The sequence below is a fragment of the Cheilinus undulatus genome, linkage group 9 (assembly GCF_018320785.1).
Source record: "Cheilinus undulatus linkage group 9, ASM1832078v1, whole genome shotgun sequence".
Taxonomy (NCBI): Eukaryota; Metazoa; Chordata; class Actinopteri; order Labriformes; family Labridae; genus Cheilinus; species Cheilinus undulatus.
In genome coordinates, this window is record NC_054873.1 from 21,131,650 (window position 1) to 21,150,659 (window position 19,010).

General features: G+C 38.1%; 1 protein-coding gene across 2 annotated transcripts; it reads left to right on the top strand.

The window, feature by feature from the left end:
* The first annotated feature begins 2,410 nt into the window (after positions 1 to 2,410).
* clpxb (caseinolytic mitochondrial matrix peptidase chaperone subunit Xb) lies at positions 2,411 to 18,709 on the top strand. 2 transcript variants are annotated; one of them, XM_041796723.1, is made up of 15 exons: positions 2,412 to 2,674; positions 3,206 to 3,283; positions 4,701 to 4,858; positions 4,978 to 5,092; positions 6,860 to 7,014; positions 7,123 to 7,282; positions 8,670 to 8,711; positions 10,057 to 10,233; positions 10,389 to 10,553; positions 13,521 to 13,609; positions 13,844 to 14,008; positions 14,105 to 14,404; positions 16,868 to 16,960; positions 17,038 to 17,144; positions 17,277 to 18,709. In XM_041796723.1, exons 2-15 carry the CDS (start codon positions 3,229 to 3,231, stop codon positions 17,365 to 17,367), a joined length of 1,872 nt encoding a protein of 623 aa, XP_041652657.1. In that variant the 5' UTR covers positions 2,412 to 2,674; positions 3,206 to 3,228; the 3' UTR covers positions 17,368 to 18,709. The 2 variants fall into 2 exon arrangements, with proteins under 2 accessions (XP_041652658.1, XP_041652657.1); XM_041796724.1 differs by lacking the exon at positions 8,670 to 8,711 and having other exon boundaries at positions 2,411 to 2,674.
* The last annotated feature ends 301 nt before the right edge of the window (positions 18,710 to 19,010 follow it).

The window sequence follows — 19,010 nt, forward strand, 5'->3', positions numbered from 1 at the left end:
GCTCCTGTGAAGAACTTCTTTTTATTTTATTCATTTATTATAGGGTACAGTGCACATTAATGAACATGAACATGCTAATGTAGCCATAGGCTAATTTTCATCTGGTCCCTGGCAGGTTGCTGGTATACATATAACAGTCTACAACAAGCATGGACTCAGTGAAAAATCAGACATCATGCAGAGACCAAGCAACATAAACAGTACAATATTACACAGACCCCCACATGATAACACAGAAGGTGGCTATATGACAAGGCTTTAGCCTGACTATTGCAGTCAAAGTGCATAAAGCAGATGGTGAGATGCTAAAGTGAAGAAAAGACTCACATACTGAAAGAAAAAAGCAGACAGAAAAGCCACAGCTGGATTACCCGCTGGGCCAAGCACACATATGATAGGGGCCTCAAACGCCAAGTGAGCTCAAAGCCCCCACAGGCTCTGTTTTGTGGGTAAAAGGTAAAAGCAGCCAGAATCTAAGAAGGCTCTGCATTACTAGCTTTTAATGACAGCTGGTCTGAATAGAAACCTGATACACAACATAAATGCACTGACTCAAGGAGGTGGTGCTTACCAACAGCCATAATTGCTCCTCTAACAGAAGTACTACTATTAAACTCTAATAAACACCTGTTTGAGCTGGATTTCATCAAGCTGGAGACCATATGGCAGAGTTGAGACCCCTTCTTAAAGGCATGCCTTAAATCAGAGGTTCTCAAATGGTGTGGCAGGCAAGTCTAGGTGTGTTGTGGGAATTTGAACAATCATATGCTGTTATTAAAACTATATAACATATTGATCTCACTAGAGTCCTCATCAGCTGACTACCAGCTGATTGACGCTTAGCTTCCTATTGGCTAAATGCACTCCTACTAGCATATTTGAGCTGCTCTGGCTGCCTACACTTTGTTGCTCTCTCTGCAAGCTGCTTTTGCAACCCTCCTCCATCCCCGCTCCTCCATTATGCTACATCTGACTTAACCAGTGTGATTCTGTTATCACTGATGCCTACTCTGCCCACAGAAAGGGCTTTTCCTGTTTGATGCTTTCCCTCAAAGGCCTGTGGAAGGGCTGGGGGAATCCCAGAACATCTATACCACCAAATCTAAATAATGGTAACGAATGCATTATAATAGCTGCTAATAAAATCTAAGTAATATAACTGCAAAATATGTGTGTTTCTTGACTAAATGGGCCTGATTAATCTGAAGATACTGTAACATTTATAAAGAGGTTATTTTGAATGGAAATAGATATGGTGTGCCTTGATATTTTGGCTTGATCTTAGCGGTCTTGGGCAAGAAAGTTTGAAAACCACTGCCTTAGATGATTTTTAAACTAGACTTGAAATTTAAAACTTTTTGTGGAACAATTCACTACCCTCATTGTTATTGTATGGTTTAAAATTGACATGGATTGGGGTTCCCGCCTTCATCATTCGTTTTTCAAAATCATGTTAAACCTTACAGTATGATGCCAAAGAGTACCAAGTTGTAACAGCCTTTTTTCTGTTCCTAAATTTAAACTACCGATCTTGTATTAAGTTTGCATGATTGCTCATAGTTTATCAGAGACTGTCAACTCAGCTGCTGTCTGTTTTGGCCAGGAAATTTTTGAAAAGAGATTTGAACTCAGAAAAAAATCCTGGTTATTTTTGTTATATCTCTGGTATTATCCTAATATGTTTATTTAAATATCGACTTCAGGCTGAAATTAAATAGGCTGAGTAAGGTTATGACTGCTTATCAGGAATGTTGTATCCCTGTTTAATGGATTTTAATGCTTCATGTGTCCTTTTCAGTGCTATTCATGACTGATAAGTTTAACGTGATCTTTAAATGTTTTAGCAAGCATTTCAGGAAATACAGCTGATTGCTCATTTTACATTATTTGTTTTAATTTTTTTTTTTCAATTTAAATAAAATCTAGCTCAAGGTTTGTTCAAAAATAGGGGTACCATAGTTATTTACCATAACTATATAATTAGGGAACAAAATGTTCTTTCGACTGCACAGTTATCTTTGACCATAGCCTTCTCCGGTGAATGATCTGTATGTGATGTATCCCAGTCTGCTTGTCTGCCCCGAAGTCAGACGTCTCTTACTCCAGTAGCCTATTTAATAGTTGGTTGAGTAAATACATCAACTGACCCATGTTGATTTGGATTATATTTATTTACATAGGAGTAGGTCAAAGTGTGAGTTCATGCCAAACGTACGCAAACGCAACCTCCTACCATTGTTAGTTTTGAACATTTCGAGGGTGCTTTGAACGCATCAGCATTGCGCTGCTGAATACGCCCCCTTTCGCATCAGTAGATCTCAAAATATTTGGATGGGTTTAAAGCACATCGACATGACTGGGCCTCCATATTACTTAGACCGGTTACGATGAATGAATTACTTCTGCTAGCTACTCTACCCATAACGTAGGCCAGCTAGCTAGTTCGGCATCCGACCTAGTTCAGCAAGCGTTACATCAGTTTGGGTCGTATCCCACCTGGGAAATAGCGGCCTGGAGGAGCTAACGTTACCTACTTTATACAAAAGGCACTGTGACATTAGTATGACACACTGAACTGTCAAACTAAAACAAGAAAGCGAGAGCTGCAGTGACTTAGCAATTTCAGTTTTTCCGAGGGGGGGCTGTCAAGACGCCACTGGTTTCATCGTGCCCTGTGAGTAAACATATTCACAAATGCTGCCTTCACAAATGTTATTGTGAGAACCAAACTGGGTATTTGACTAGCTTGCGTGTCAAACTGCTAGCTGCTTATTTGTATCTACACGGCAGGCTAATGCCACTCAGCTTATCCGCTGTGGATTGGCTGTTTTCCCAGGCTGGACTGCTTGTCATTTCCACTGGTTAGCTGTGGTCTGGGCCCAGCTTAAGTAGCTAACTGTAACCTTTTAAGAAAGCCCTGCTTGATGGATTCATTATTTATTTGTCGCTAGTGTGGGGTGATGGGAGTTACTGTAGCCACAAGGATATCTCAAGTGTTTTCTCAAATGATTATTTCTACAGTAATAACCATCACCAGCGACCACCTTCAGCAGTAAATGACCTGTTTTGCTAATGCTAACAGTGACGTTGAAGTTATGAAATGTTAACCGGCCTCTCCTGTTCGCCTGCTGTCTGTTAGCCGCTGGCTAACTTAGCCAACACCTCTATCCTTTGTACACCCTGTTAACTTTACGTTTATTTTCAGGATTTTTAGCTACAAGACGAGTTATGTCCTGTCCATGCACCTCGGCTGCCAGGTTGCTTCTGAACACTGCTCACAGAGGTAAGAAATGGAAAGCACACACACTTCCAGCTGGCCAAAGCTGCATGACATTGTGCTATGTGCTCCAGTACAGCTTGTAAAGTAGGTCTCCAGTTCATCCACACCGCTGTTTGTTATGACAGTCACGTAATGTCAACAGCAGGTGGAAAAGTTTCTATAAATGCGTAGTAATTGCAGCTAAGCCAAAGGTGTTACATCATCAAGCATTTCAGAGGGTTGGACAGCTGTGAGCTAACTTTGACTTCCAACACTTTAAAACCTATGCCTTAAAAATACAAAATACTGTTATGTAACAATAGCTTAGCTAACATGTTACATCTGTCAACTAACACGAGACCTTCACAGGGGTATCAGGGCAAACTCAAAGTCAAATTTACGGCTGGGCAATTAATCTAAATTTAGATGAAATCGCAATATGACCTGCTGCAATTTTTAAATCGCAGTAGGTGCAATATTTATTTAACCTAAATATGTTTCAAAACACCAGTTTAAAACTTTTAAAAAATTTTTTTAGCAGAGATGTTTCTCTTTATGCAATTATTCCAGCGCCATTGCTTGAATAGTTCACAAAAAAATCCTACTTACATCATTTTTGTAATTTTTTCTTATTAGATACGAGAATGACATATAAATACAACAATACAATACTTCAATACAACAATTCATATTTAATACCAGTCAAAATCCTTGAAAATTACATTTTTTTAAATAATTGTTTAGTCTTCGTTTAATCTAAAATTGTGTTGGTTATAATATTGAATGATTTAAGGCTTGTGCTTGTTGTAAAACACATAAGATAAGGAACTTAAAGAATGATTGCATATTACATTACAATTCCCAAAAAAATCACAATTAGATTATTTCCCCAATCTTCCAACCCTAGTAGAAATACAGCATTATGAATGCAAAAACACACGCAACATGTGATGTTTGTTTTAAATCTTTTTTTTTTTTTTTTTTTTTTTTAAATTTTGTACGCTATAGGATATCACTGTGTTGGGATCGGGGCTGTCAAGATTAATTGTAATTAGATATGATCCACAATAAGTGCACTAATATTGTTATAATTTTGATTAATGATGCAACCTTTATTTTCGCCCTACTTTTGTTAAGCCACTGCAGTCTCTCCCTGCTACAGTGATGCAGAACAAGTCCATCACAGCACTTTAGCATCTCTTTTTAGTTTAAATACTCACAGACAGCTCATTGGACAAGTCAAAGTCACATGAACCTTGTGCTATCGATTATTCACCTTTTTATTGAGGGGTAATTGTAAGCTTTTTATAACCCTAGTTGGGATTTATTATATTTATATTATATATTAATAAATGTCATATGTAACTTACAGCTTGCTGTTTAGGTTTTTCGGGGTAATATGAAAGAAAAACAAAATACTAAAGTGTCTCCACTGTTCCAGGATTGTCCTGTTCTCGAATCCAGTTGTATTCTCTGAGTCGTCAGGGGTCTCGGGAAACTCATTTACCTCCCCGAATACGGGTGAGGTCCTTTTCAGAGACGTCTGTGTGCTATGCCTCCAAAGATGGAACAACAAAGGATGGTGGGAGTGATGGAAAGGTAATATAACTGTAGAAATAAGTAAATTTAATGTCCCCTTCCTCATGGTCTTTCGCATCACTCTTACATTTGAGTGGTCATGTAACCTAATATGTGCTGACACAGTCGTGTTTACACAGAAAAGCATTGGAGAGGGGAAGAGACTATCTGGCTCTGGAGGATCAGGCAAGGGGGGAAGCCAGCTGCGCTGCCCTAAATGTGGAGATCCCTGCACACATGTAGAGACCTTTGTCTGTGAGTAAACTTTTGATTTTGTTTAGACATCTCTTTATTGTATTTTTATGAAAAGAGAACAAACATTATACAAGATGTTAAGTGACACACTTCCTAAAGAAAAAGAATGAAAGTAGTACAAAGTAAAACATAGGACAGGAGCCCTAAAACACTCAGACCCTTCATCAGTCAAAGCCTCATTTAATAAGCCATTGCCATCAAGAAATCTATAAAGAATAATACATTCCAAAACTTGTAAGGTTAGTTTTTTTGTAAAATAGCAGATCTTTTCAAGTGCAAGATACAAAAGTTATTCCTTTCAACCACTGAGACACTCAACAGGCTGTTTATTGTTTCTGTAAGGGAGTAATGCAGCTTTTAGTTGTCTGTGAGATTTTTTAAAGACAGTTTATCTAGAAAAAAAGATTCATAGTGCATTTCAGGTTTGGAGTGCATCTAGAGACTTGTAATTCAGAAGAGTAAGAGTAAGAAATGTGCCATTGAGTTAATTAGGGGACCAAATCAGCTGTGATTGTTAAGACAAGTTTCACATCGCACTTTGAGCTCACACGGGTACAGTTATGTTGTTTCAGATAAAATACGATAATGGCATTAAAACGTGATGCCAACTGAAGAATATGTAAACAATATCTCATATCACAGAATATTTTTTTGGTCAGAAAATTTCAATTAGAAGTAATAATTAGAGGTAGGCAGGCTAATTCAAGGAAAATAAGAGGGGGCATTTTCTGATTAAAGAAAGAAACAACTGAGATTTCTAATATTGTCTCCCATGAGATGTGGCTCTGTCATGTTGATTTTTTTTTTTCTGCTCGTTTTGCATTCAACCAATTTACACAATTTTCTGTCGTATGAACTGTTAGTGGACTAAAGCGGAGTCATTTTAACACAAACATCACACAATGTATGCCACCACAACAGCTGATTTCCCAATATGTTTTTTTAAAGTCCTTAAAGTAAACACTGAGGTGTTGGTTTAAGATAAGATAAGATTTTCCATTATTAGTCCCACAAGGGGAAATTCCAAATTTACAGTAACAAGAGTGGTGTAAACAGAGCACGCAATTAGACTCCTAGAACAATAAATAGAATAAGAAGTGCTGTCTGATGAAAGTTTTGTGTTACAAGATTTTCAGTCTGGCTTTATAAGTGTATACACGGCTGCAGTCTTCATCCTGGAAGGGTTTGTCTGGTGAGGTGATGTTACAAACTTCCTCTTGTACAACCAGGATAACGGCTTTGCCACTAGTTGCTCACCATGAGTCATTGAGTCAAGGAGAAAAAAAACACTGTCCATCCTGACTGAAAGTGAAAGCACTCCTTAATTTCATTTGCTTTCACTTTAAATTATGTAAAGCATATTTATTTTCACGTCACACCACCTGTCACTGCTTATACATAAGTAGTGTGCCTTTGTTACACAAGTCATGTTCCCTTGTAGCTTACGGAGAATAAAGTCAGTTTAATACCCCCTGTGTAAAAACTGAATATCCTACTAATTAATACTTTAGGAAGATGAACTTTTGATCTGAAGTGAAAGCAGGATCCTTTGTGTCACTCAACTAATGCACGGATAATATTTTGGTACGTAGATGCAGGTTAATTTAACTCAGACTAATGGAGTAGATTTGTAATTGTTAACCCAGTATTTTTTTTGTTTAGTTGATTGTCAGTCTAATGATGTTCTTTGGGGCTTTTAAATGTCTTAAAAGCTTTTATAATACAAGATAGGCAGTTTTCATTCTGAAGTATTTTCTTCTTTCGCAGCGTCAACACGATTTGTCAAGTGTGAGAAATGCCATCACTTTTTCGTGGTCCTCTCTGAAACGGATTCAAAGAAGGGGCTAAACAAAGAGCCAGAATCTGCTGCAGAGGCGGTCAAACTGGCATTCGCTCAGAAGCCTCCCCCTCCTCCGAAGAAGGTGAGAAGTTGAACCAAATGTGTTGCAATGTTCTCTAAAAGGACCTCCTTAAATGCAAACCATCCTGTTGAGAGAATTTTTAAAATATGAATTACCCTCTGTTTTCAGATATATGCCTACCTCGACAAGTATGTGGTCGGTCAGTCCTATGCAAAAAAGGTGTTAGCAGTGGCAGTGTACAACCACTACAAGCGCATATACAACAACATCCCTGCAGGGAGTCGACAGCAGGTGGAGGTGGAAAAACAGCCTTCTCTCACACCCCGTGGTCAGTAATGTTGTTTTAAGTCTTACTTTGTCCTGCTGCTTCTAAGTGTGAAAATAAAGGAGATGCAAATAGCATCTTAAATAGCATTTTAATAGTCGTTCTAGTAAACATTTTGTACACAGTGTGAAAATATTAGTTTGCAAATATGTTTTGCATTGATTTATTTGTTGGCGAATTTCCTCATTGATATCCAGATCATCATTTTGTTTTTTGTTCTAAGTTTACCAGGGTAAAAAAAAAATCTTATACATGTTTTTTAAGAACTAAAATATTTAAATAGCAGGTTCTATGAGAAATTTTGACCAAAATTCTCAGAAAAAGGTTTTAGTCTTAGTAGGCATGCAGTACTATGCAGAACTCTTAAGCATATTTAGGGTAAAATTGAGTCTGAAAAAGGAATGTAATGGCAAGTAAGCCCACCTGAGGTTATCAATAACAGGAAAGAGGTTCTGGATGTTCTTGCATATTACCAAACGCATGGGAAAATAATCTTAAGTCCACACCTTTAGGCCAGAGTAAGGGGTAGATGTGGCGAGTCAGCACGGCCTAGGATACTGTGTTGGTGGGTAGTAGGGTTGCCACGAGCCTCAGGTCATATTGTGAATGTCCCAAGGGCCTGAAAACTGTCAGCAATCTCTGTCTGGACAAAAGAGATGCTGGTGAGCTTGACTTTACTACTGGACGATACACATGTGCTGACACATGTTAAGCTTGACTCTGCCCCCTCCCTCTCCAGCCCTGGGTTATGGCACATGGGACCCTTTGATGAATCCTTAATGCCCTACTTGCCTAAAACTCATGCACATGACTGTATATATTTATTCCAAACTGAACAAAAGAGACAGAAAGAAAATAAGGCAAGGAAGTAACAGAGAACAACATGCAACAGGGGCCATCATGCCGCTGTATTTTGAGTATGATTCTGAGATTGATCAATCACTATTTTTTCAAACATAATTTAGAAAACTGAGCTGCAAAATGGGTCTATAAAAATCTATAATCTATATAAAAGTCTGTCTAAAACGTGTTAAAAGTACAGCTCAGTTGAAAGGTAAGCTGTGTTGTTGCATATAATGTTGCATGTTGCAGTCATGCCATTGCTGAATTGCTTTTTTCATTCTAGCGAGAAATTTATGGCACAAAACAATGCACATTTAACACATGATCAAGAGCTATTTACTCCCGTAAGATCAACAGAAATGACTGATAAGACAAATTATTATACAGTTACAACAGATCCTGAATCATAATCTGTATTATTTGGCATTTGTTCAATGATTATTGCATATGGAACCTTTTTTTGCTGTTGTAGGACTGTACTGATAATGTGATAATGGTAATGATTAACAATAATATTGATTTGAGTACTTTCATCCTCTCCCTGTAGAGCTAGAGATGAGAAGACGAGAGGATGAATACAGATTCACAAGTAAGTGATTGGTCTTTTTTAGTGTTTTATTTCAGTTCAAAAGTTAAACATTTCTATTTGTTTTCACTCCTTTTTTCCTCAAGTTGCACAAATGCCAAAATGTACAGACCTCTGTGGCTCATCCAATATGTTCAGTACTTGTTCCTGCAGATCCTTGAATAGTTTGAAATAGTCTGAATTTGCACATTTGAAATTGAAGGCCATACAAAGTCTTAAAAAGTCTGATTTTTACCAGTGAGAGGTCTTAAATTTCAGAAGGCAATCAAGAAAGACATGTCCTTATCCAATCTTTGCTTTCTAGTAGACCTTATATGATTTTAAACCTCTCCCTCCATAATTTGCTGCAGAAATATTCTCCAGAATTCAGTGTTTGGCCTTCTAAATTTCCTGGGGGAGGATCGCATAGCCCTCTCTGATTTTATATGACCCATTGTAATTAAATACACTATGTATTGTTGTAAAAACACAAGTCCAACCTGCCCTTATTCAGCAGGTCTTCCCTGACAAAAAGCATCATTCTGCTTTTTGATAGTTTACATTTTAGAATCAGCTGAGCACACCTGTAAAAATGTATTGTGATAAATATCACCATACATCATATGGATAGAATATAGGCATTAAATGTGCCAGAAATGATCAAATTATGACCAAAAAATTCCTTTACAGTATACCATTTGACATTTCATAAACAGTTAATTAATCAGAAAACCCAGCTCTGGTCCAGTGTACCGAGAAATCTCGTCAGCCTTGCGTGTTTGACTGTTTACCGTGCCAAAAGGAGTTTTAGTTTTCTAAGTTCAGGTCTGAAAAAGTCTTAAATTTGTTTTTAAAAGTGTGTACGAACCCTGCTGTTGTGTTTAGTCATTCTTAACCCTAAGAACTAGAAACTCTCAGTCGCCTGAAGTCTCACAGGATGATAGAGTGTACATTACTTTAGAACAAAGTGTTCCAGTTTTGAAATGACCGATATTTGTGAGTTTGTTCACCTTTTTTTGTCTGTGTGCAGATAGAAAAGTAATAAATGAAGCTTGTTAATCTTTGACCGTTCAGACAATAAGATAAAGTAGCCCAGTGACCTACATTCACATCAACTTTTCTATTTTCAGTCCACCTCTCAGCACTCAGTAACTCCACACTGGCACAGACCAGGGTTGACATATTTTTAGCCTGTACTTGGAAACTGTTGCTATGCTCAGTCTGACACACACACACACACACCCACACACACACCCACACACACACACACACACCCTGATTGGCCTGTTTAAATTGACCAGAAGTTTCAGGTGATGTGTTAATTTAGTTTTCAGAAAGCTAATTCTGGGTTGTTTTCCTTGTTTTGCAGAGCTGCTGCAGATCGCGGGGATCAGTCCTCATGGAAACGCTCTCGGTGCGTCCATGCAGCAACAGGCTAGCCAGCAGGCACCTCAGGAGAGGAGGGGTGGGGAGGTCCTGGACTCCACACACACTGACATCAAACTGGAGAAGAGCAACATCATACTTCTAGGTCCAACTGGCTCAGGTTTGTATCCTGTAAACAGTGTCCTAAAATTACAACTCTGCATAACACTACAGAGTGTTGCCAAGAACATTTGGATTTACTACTTCTCAAATGCAGTTTATTTGTGAATACTTATCCTTGTTGTCAATATATCATAAAATGTTTAATTTTCACAGGAAAAACATTGCTGGCCCAGACGCTGGCACGTTGTCTGGATGTTCCCTTTGCCATTTGCGATTGCACCACACTAACTCAAGCCGGATACGTGGGAGAGGACATCGAGTCAGTTATTGCCAAACTGCTCCAAGATGCCAACTATTCTGTGGATAAAGCACAACAAGGTGGGTGTAGGGACAACATTTAATATCACTTCAGTTTCCCATGTTCACATTATACCATCTTCTCTAGTTAAACACAAGAGTCAAAACAAACAACAACAGTGTATGTTTGTAGCTACATTTACATCTATCCTTTAAACTCAATGCATCAATGAGGATTTATTTTTACTGTTAATGGGATAAGCTGAAATTTACATTAAGACATCTATATGACCTAGTTAAGAAGACAAAACCATCAGAATAAACATCACTTTTTCTATATAACTATTTTGAATAACACCTGAAGCTACTGTGAGCTGCTGTCAGGAGTTTTTGTGCATCCTCCAGAACAGCGATTCTCAAAGTGAACCGTCCCGGTTATTAGGATGACGGCAGGATTTTCTATGAAAAAAAAAAACAAAAAAAAAACACATTTCATGCATGGGATAAATCAATGTGATAAAACATGCTGCTTTGTTTACAGCAGGTGCAAAAAATCTGTTTAGGTTCCTTCAAAAAGGGTTGACACTGATAAAAAAAGGTGGAAACTTCCATGTGATAGGCCTGAAGAACTCCATTTTTTTCCATAAAAACTGGAATATTTCAAAAGAATCAGAATCTCTTTATTGTCTCACGAAGGGAAATTAGTGTTGCAGTAGGAGCACACAAAAGACAAAGTGCACAAGGACTACATCAGCCGTGAGAATAAGATCCAGTTAAAAGCCTGGGAGTGAGACATAATAAAAACAATTCAACATAAGAAACACCATACACATACACAAAATCACTAATAAAAGTTCAGTCCAGAGCTCATACCTAAAATGGAAAATTACTACCAACTAATGCAAAAAGTGCGATGTGGTGATGTGCAAATGAGCAATAATAGTGCAAGAAGAACAAGAGCAATTTCCATGAAGTTACTCTGCTCTATAAAATGTCGTCAGTTTTCAGGGTTCTTCCAGAGAAAAAAAGGTTTAAACTGTATTCATGCATGGTAATATATGTTGTCCATAACCTGTGGTTTTCTGTGCATCGTTTTAGGTCGGTTTTCACTGTGTTGAGTTTGCGCTCCGGTTTCTTACTAGGTCCATATGAAGGGTGAAACTAACAAATTTAAATGATAAAAGAAGGGGTGATGAAAAATTCATGACTTATGAAATCATAAAAATAAATTTCAGTTAAAAAAATGAAGTTCTTTGTTATAATAATTTAATTAATTTGAGCTTGATTTGGTGAAAATTGTTGCTGTTTGATGAAACTAGTGGCATATTTTATCATATAAATGCTTTTCATTCATCATTTATCAATTTATTTATCAGTCGTTATCATTTATGATGTGTAACTTTTGTGAGTCCTGCCTATAATTATTCAGTGTGTATAAATTACCAAAGTTAAACAGTTAAGTTAGAGATTTAACATGGTAGCGCTGCCCTGTGCTGAAAAAAAGAAGTACAATACACATGAGCTTCATGTTTTAATGTGGGTCATATTTCATTTTGTCTCTAGAATTTGCTGTGGGCCAATCAAAAATGTGCCATGGGCTGCTTTTGGCCCCCAGGCCATAGTTTGGACACCCCTGGTCTAGACCAACATTGCTCTTTTTTTTTTGATTGCGAAATCTTTTGAATCAAACAAGCACTCCATTGTGTTTATTGACTTAACAGTACACACCTTTTATCTCATATATATAGGTATGATTTCATGAGGAAGAAAAGCTGTTAAAAGTCATGTCACCAGCCTGTTTTACATTGTTTGAGCAGCTAGGCAGCCACTTGGTATACACAATGAAAGGATGCTAATTTTAACCCGTGTCATGTTGTGTGCAAGCCAGGCATGATGATGATGACTGCACTTTCTGTAGTGACAGCGCATGTCTAGTACAAAGCACAGCTAATTTTTCCATGAAATGTAAGCTATTAAATGTGTCTCCAACAACAGATCTTAAAGGTGAAATCTGATAACAAGTGGGTGCAAAAAAAAAGCTTTTAAAATCAGCCCTGGACTCTTTATGTGAATATTACCATTATGCCAAGGTCTCTGTTCTTCATTAGCTTACACACACAAACAATAGGATTACCATTAGTCCAGCAATCAGCTGACTGGAGATTTAAGATTTTAAAAACAAAATTGAGTCAAAGATGATCACAGCTGCAGAGCTGTGTGTTAATTCTGTTTTCCTCCAAGGTAAAGCAGTGTAGCTCTGAGTATGCAGTGTTGGAGCAGCTAACAGACTGGAGTCACATGACTTGCTTCTTTCACCCTCTGCCTCAGTCACAGTTTTTTGGCTTGTGGTATTTTTATGAGCTGTGCTGTAAAGTTTACAGCCAGCCCTGATGTTGCTTATGCACTGCATTGTTTATGCTGCTTTGTTTACTTTCTGAGAATAGCATCTTAAATATGCCAGTGATGATGGTTATGACAGTGGACATACACGCGGTTACCGTCACAGCTGTACGAATTTGTTTTGCACTTGGTACCACCTTTACAGTCTTTATTATTGTGTACTGTAAAAGAAACAAAGACAATGTTGGCGACAGGAAGTAGTGACTAAATGAACACAAACTCTCTTAAGGAGGCCATGAAATAAAAGAAAACTCAAAGGCAATCTGAGACATGACCCTTGCAAAGACTTGATCAACTCTTTGTTTACACTGGTTGTGGTTTCAGTTAGCTACTTCCTGTTTGCACGATGCATATTGCGTTTCCGATGTCCATTCCTTACATGGTAGAGGAATGTGTTCCCAGCAGTAAGAGGAAGGACGCAGGAAGTAGTTGGAAAACATGGGATAAAACTGGAACTCATAAAAGTAATCAACTGTGTTGCCAAGAGTTTCCTTTTCATTTAAATCCTTCTTGTCCAAATTAAAACTTGCTTGTGTTTACTGTCAAGTATAGTGTAAGCTAAATTCTTAGGTATACATGTTTGCAAACAAAGGGACTTTCCTAGGCCATTGCGTTAAAACTAAAACCGTCATTTTCTCTCATGTTCAGGGATTGTGTTTCTGGACGAGGTCGATAAGATTGGCAGTGTGCCTGGAATCCATCAGCTGAGAGACGTAGGAGGAGAGGGAGTCCAGCAGGTCAGTATTCAACCTTAACTAAACTTACTAAAACTTAAATTTCATTTGTTTATTGGCACTGATGTGCTCGTAAAACTGCCAGCTTTATATTTTTATGGAGGTTGGTTAAAGATAAACAGTGGCAGAGTCAAACTAAACACTTTAAATAGTTTCCTGTTACTGTTTTACTATGTAGTCCTGTTTTTAGGTAAATGCTGTAGACTTGTATTATTTATCACGTTCCCTTTTTGTCAGGGTCTGCTCAAACTCTTGGAGGGAACAATTGTCAATGTTCCTGAGAAAAACTCAAGGAAACTGAGAGGAGAAACGGTGCAGGTAGACACAACAAACATTCTGTTTGTTGCATCCGGTGCCTTCAACGGACTCGACAGAATCATAAGCAGAAGAAAGAACGAAAAGGTAAACTCAAACAAAACTCTGATCTTATGTGAACAATAAAAAAAACCCTGTCTGTAAGAACTGCTGTCTTATTGATCTAATGCTCCATTCCCTCAGTATTTGGGTTTTGGGACTCCCTCCAACCTGGGGAAAGGGCGCCGTGCAGCGGCTGCCGCAGACTTGGCAAACAGCAGTGGTGAGACAGACACAGTGGCAGAGATAGAGGAGAAAGACCGGCTGCTGAAGCACGTCGAGGCCAGGGACCTGATTGAGTTTGGAATGATCCCAGAGTTTGTTGGCCGTCTCCCCGTCATCGTTCCTCTGCACAGCCTGGACGAGGACACACTTGTCCGAATCCTGACTGAACCTCGCAATGCTGTGGTGCCCCAATACCAGGCTCTGTTCAGCATGGACAAAGTAAGTGAGCTAGGATGTGGAGAGTGATACAGTAAAGTGTTAAGCCATGTTTTGATGGACAAAAGCATTGTTTTTTTTTTTTAAAGAAACGCAGCTCCCCGTTTTCATTGAATGGGATCCCTCTGTTTGTGCAGTGAGGGTTTCAGCAAGGGGCCCTGTTACATGAGTAAACCCTGGCTCAGCTTCACCCAGCCAAAAAAAAAAAAAAAAAAAAAATTGCACATTCCCGGTTGACTACTTTTCAGAGATTAAAGTCTTGTTTCTTAGCTTGAAACTGTTTTATAACAATGATCCACCATACTTTTTAAAAAAAATTTCAGGACAGGTGGACCCCGAAATCCACCTGAAGCTGTTGCTGAAGTTAAGGTTTTCCTTGATAAATTCAGGCGTTAATATGGTCAACTAAAACTATGTCTTAAAATTTTCATCCTTTATTATGAAAATGTGGAAGACTAATGCCCTTTTTGCACAGGACTAGTATTACTTTGTTTCAGATCTCCTGCAAATCAACCATCTCTGTAGTTTGCAGAGTAAAAATTCGGCAGCTTTCGTGCATCTTTTTCTAATTTAAAAAACTATAGAGGCTACGTGGAGACTGTTTACAAAGTTTTTACACATATACGTTACAAAAAGTGCTTCTCTTTTAACTAATTGAAGCTTATGTGTAAAAAAGACTTTATTTTACATAACTTGTTTATCTAAACTCTGCTTTCTAAATGTGTCTGCAGCCCGCTGCTTTTCATATGCACAGCACTTATGCTCTGCTTCGTCTTTGCAAGTGCCTGATCTTAGATCAGTATTATTTAGCCATACATCTCATGCACAACACAATTTACGGTTTGAAATGTGTTTCTGAACATTCAGTGGTTAGGCTGCAACAGCTGATCCTTGCAAGGGGGGTCGTATTTGGATGCGTAACATCCCAGATTTATAAAGCACAGAATAACATCAACAGGATTAGCTGTATAAAAACTATTTAAAGTAACAGGAGAGGTTCATGTTTAACATTAGATATCCCTCTTTCTCATACATTAATGGGAGGGATGATTGACTTTCTCTTTCTCCCTCTGTCTGATCAGCTGCAAATTCACTCAGGTGACATCTCGATGCCTAATGGATGTTAGAGGGGATCCTTCACTAGTTTATGCTGAAATGTATACATATAGAGAGAGGGACGAACATTAAGCGCATGTTGTCTATAGTGAACTCTGGTCAACAGTATATATAGGACACATGCAGGAAACATCACCTGCGATATGCACAACATTGCATTTTTGAGGGAATTTTAGAAATACATTTTTACTGTGCATTCCATTGCTGCAGCCATACAACACCCTCATGTTTTTCTTCAGAAATATCTTTAAATTTTAAATTTACTTTGCTTATCCCACGCGAATCCGCTGCAGCAAACACTGATGTCAGGGTGTAATTCACAAATAAGCAGAGTACCACAAGCAATCCCAGTCCCCAAAACCATGAGAACAGGCCTTTAATGATAAAAACTTTGATGAAAAGTACGTTTAGTTTTTATCGAGGAGACTAAAACAAGGCTAAATCGTTAGTGCTGGACATCAAAAATCTATGATGTATCTCCACTGTCCATATAAGGTATGCTAGTATTTTCATTGGTTTATTTTAAATTCATTTAAAGTATTGATAGTATTTAAAAAATAAGTGTGTTACATTTATATTGATTTTACAGTTTGACTGATTAAATCAGTTCAAAGAGAATTAATGTTGACAAAATTTAATGACTAAAATGTAAGGACTTTTTAAGGACTAAAACTGGACTAAAAATATGAGATGACTAAAATGTGACTAAAACTAAAGAACATTTTAATCGAAAGACTACATTTAACATGGCTGCCAAAATTAGCACTGTTGTACTGAATGGAGAGGGACTCCAAAGGTCTGTCATGGCATTAAAGAAATGCTGTATCAAAAATGACAGGCAAAGCACTAATCAACTTTTTTTCATTCTTTTTTTTTTTTTTTTTTTTTTTACAAATTATCCATTGAAGGCATTTTTACAGTATCAACAAATGAGTTCGATAGAGCTTGCGGGAGAGTAAAAAGAGTAATAACCAGATTATCTGCATGCATGACAATACCACTAGTTGTGTGATGTAAACATCATCACCTCCGCTGGCTTGCTTGTGGGGAATTTTCCTGAAATTTCATGTGCACACATTGGCTCACCTAGACATGTGCAAAAGAGGCTGGCTGGGAAAAAGTGAGATGGGAAAAGCAAAGGGGGAAGTTAGTGTGAAAATTCTGCTATTTGCATTTCCCCATGCCACCTAGCCTGTATGTTTTTGGGGATATTATGGGTTTTCTGTATGTGTAAAACACATTAGTTAAAACCAGTTGTATATTGTTTTGATAAAGTCTTTAAATTTCTGTTTTTTGTAAATTAAAAGAAAAGATTTATCCACCTTGATGCTATGATATTTTTTGTTTCAGTGTGAACTTAATGTGAATCAGGATGCTTTGAGGGCCATTGCCAGGATGGCTCTGGAAAGAAAAACTGGAGCTCGTGGGCTAAGATCCATCATGGTAAGTTATTTTGCCATAGGCTGCTACATGTGCTTTCACGTGACTCTGAAAAATAATGAAAGCTTCTTTGAATACAGGAAAAGCTCCTCCTCGAGCCCATGTTTGAGGTGCCGCACTCTGACATCATGGCTGTTGAGCTAGATCAAGACGTCGTCCAAGGAAAAGCACAACCCAGATACATCAGGTCAGTATCTCTCTTCCCACAGGACAGAGCCAAATATGTGTTATGTAAGAGATCAGATTACTCATGAGCAGCGCTCTGACTCTAATGTAGAGTGGTTTGAAACCTGAACTGGACTCTCCATATGAATTTCAGAGCCCCGGCCAAGGAGTCAGCGGAGGAGGAATATGACTCGGGCATTGAAGAGGAGAACTGGCCTCGGCAGGCAGATGCTGCTAACAACTGAACCACAAGTTGCTCATTTCAACCTCAAATTCCCTCTGAAATCAATAGATCACTATGAACCTTTGGATACCAACCATGGGCTTTACTCTAGCTCCTGAAAAACAAGCTGTGGACATTGTTAGAGGCATCAAAAGCTGATGGTTCTCATTGAGGAGTGAACAAGTTAAGAGAGCGTAACAACCTTAGGTCCTGTGCTTCAGATGAGAATTCTCTCACAGGGTGGACCTTTATAAGATATTTCAATCTCTGGGGATTGTTAACATTTTATCTATATAAAGATAATGCAATTTTATTCATGAAAGGACTTGTAGTTAGTTAATTTGTTTTCTCTTTTTGTGGTGATGGGCTGTCATGGCAAGGGAAGCAAATGGAAACAATGGGATCATACAGTACACTTGAAAAACATGGGGTTGCTGAGAAAGTGTAAGATGTGATGTTACCATGTCAAGTAATGCCTTATATCATAAGGGCATAATTATTCCATGACACATCAATATTTTGATGTTTTCTTCTGTGCCACCATTGTAATAATGGTGTTTGCAGTAAAAACCGGGCTGTAAATGTTGAGCTACACTGCCTAGGTAGCATTTGTAAGCAGTTTGTATGACTTTACCTCTGATTAGGAGAACACAGTGTTGTGTAATGCACCAGCGCACTAAACAGAGCAGGTGAAACATAATGGTTACCTTTTAAACAGCCAGAATGGTTATTTTTCAGTGTTCAGCTTCCTTTTCTAGCCCACTATTTAGGGAATGTATATGTGTTAACTATCTGACCTCTGGATCACAGGCCTCTAGTGGAGAGCTGTCTCACTCTGCAGGATTAGCAGGTTAGCCAACTGACTCAGAAGTGTGAGTCAAATAATTCTACAACACCTTAACATACACAACCTTAGATTTGATTCAGCCTCCTGATTTGAAATCATCAGGCTCATAATCTCCCAGTCAGCTGGATGCCGATTTAAACCTGCTCAGTTAGACATTCCTCACATCAGCACAAATGTTTCTATTTTCTTTCTTGGAAACTCACCTTTTGTGAATAAATATCCTACTAATAAAAGATACTCGATACACACGTCTGTGCTCAAACCAACACCTTGTCGCTCTCTGACTGAACCGAACCACGCTGCTGTACTACCTAAAAAATGCTGTTTGTGCTATAAAATGAGATTAAACTAGAGCTGTTCTCCTTTTTGCTTTTAAGTTTCCTTTTCTTCAGTTACTTGCTCTTCTGTTCTCAGAGGCCTGTTACACAACCTGTAATCCTTTTTCCCCCAAAGTTTGTGACTCTTAATTAATTGTGATTGTTTAAAAATATGAATAAAATGTAATCTCTGTACAGAATTTTAATTGTTTTTACCTCAAACCTCATCTGCTGACAGAGTAAGGCTTGAGTGTGTCAAATCATCTCTCAAGCACTTTTAAATGGATGAAACCGGAGGTTAATTTTCAAGAGTATTTATTCCACACTGCCATGCCGTCCTCTTGATATAATCAGCTAATCTCTGGAAAGTATTGTCCTGTCCTGTTTCCAGTAACTCAGCATTTTTTAATCCCTTCTTTAAGTCCACACTGAAATCATAAAGTCCTATTGTCTGAATGTGGCTTTGCACCTAAATGCAAAAAGCTTAAACATAAGAATCAT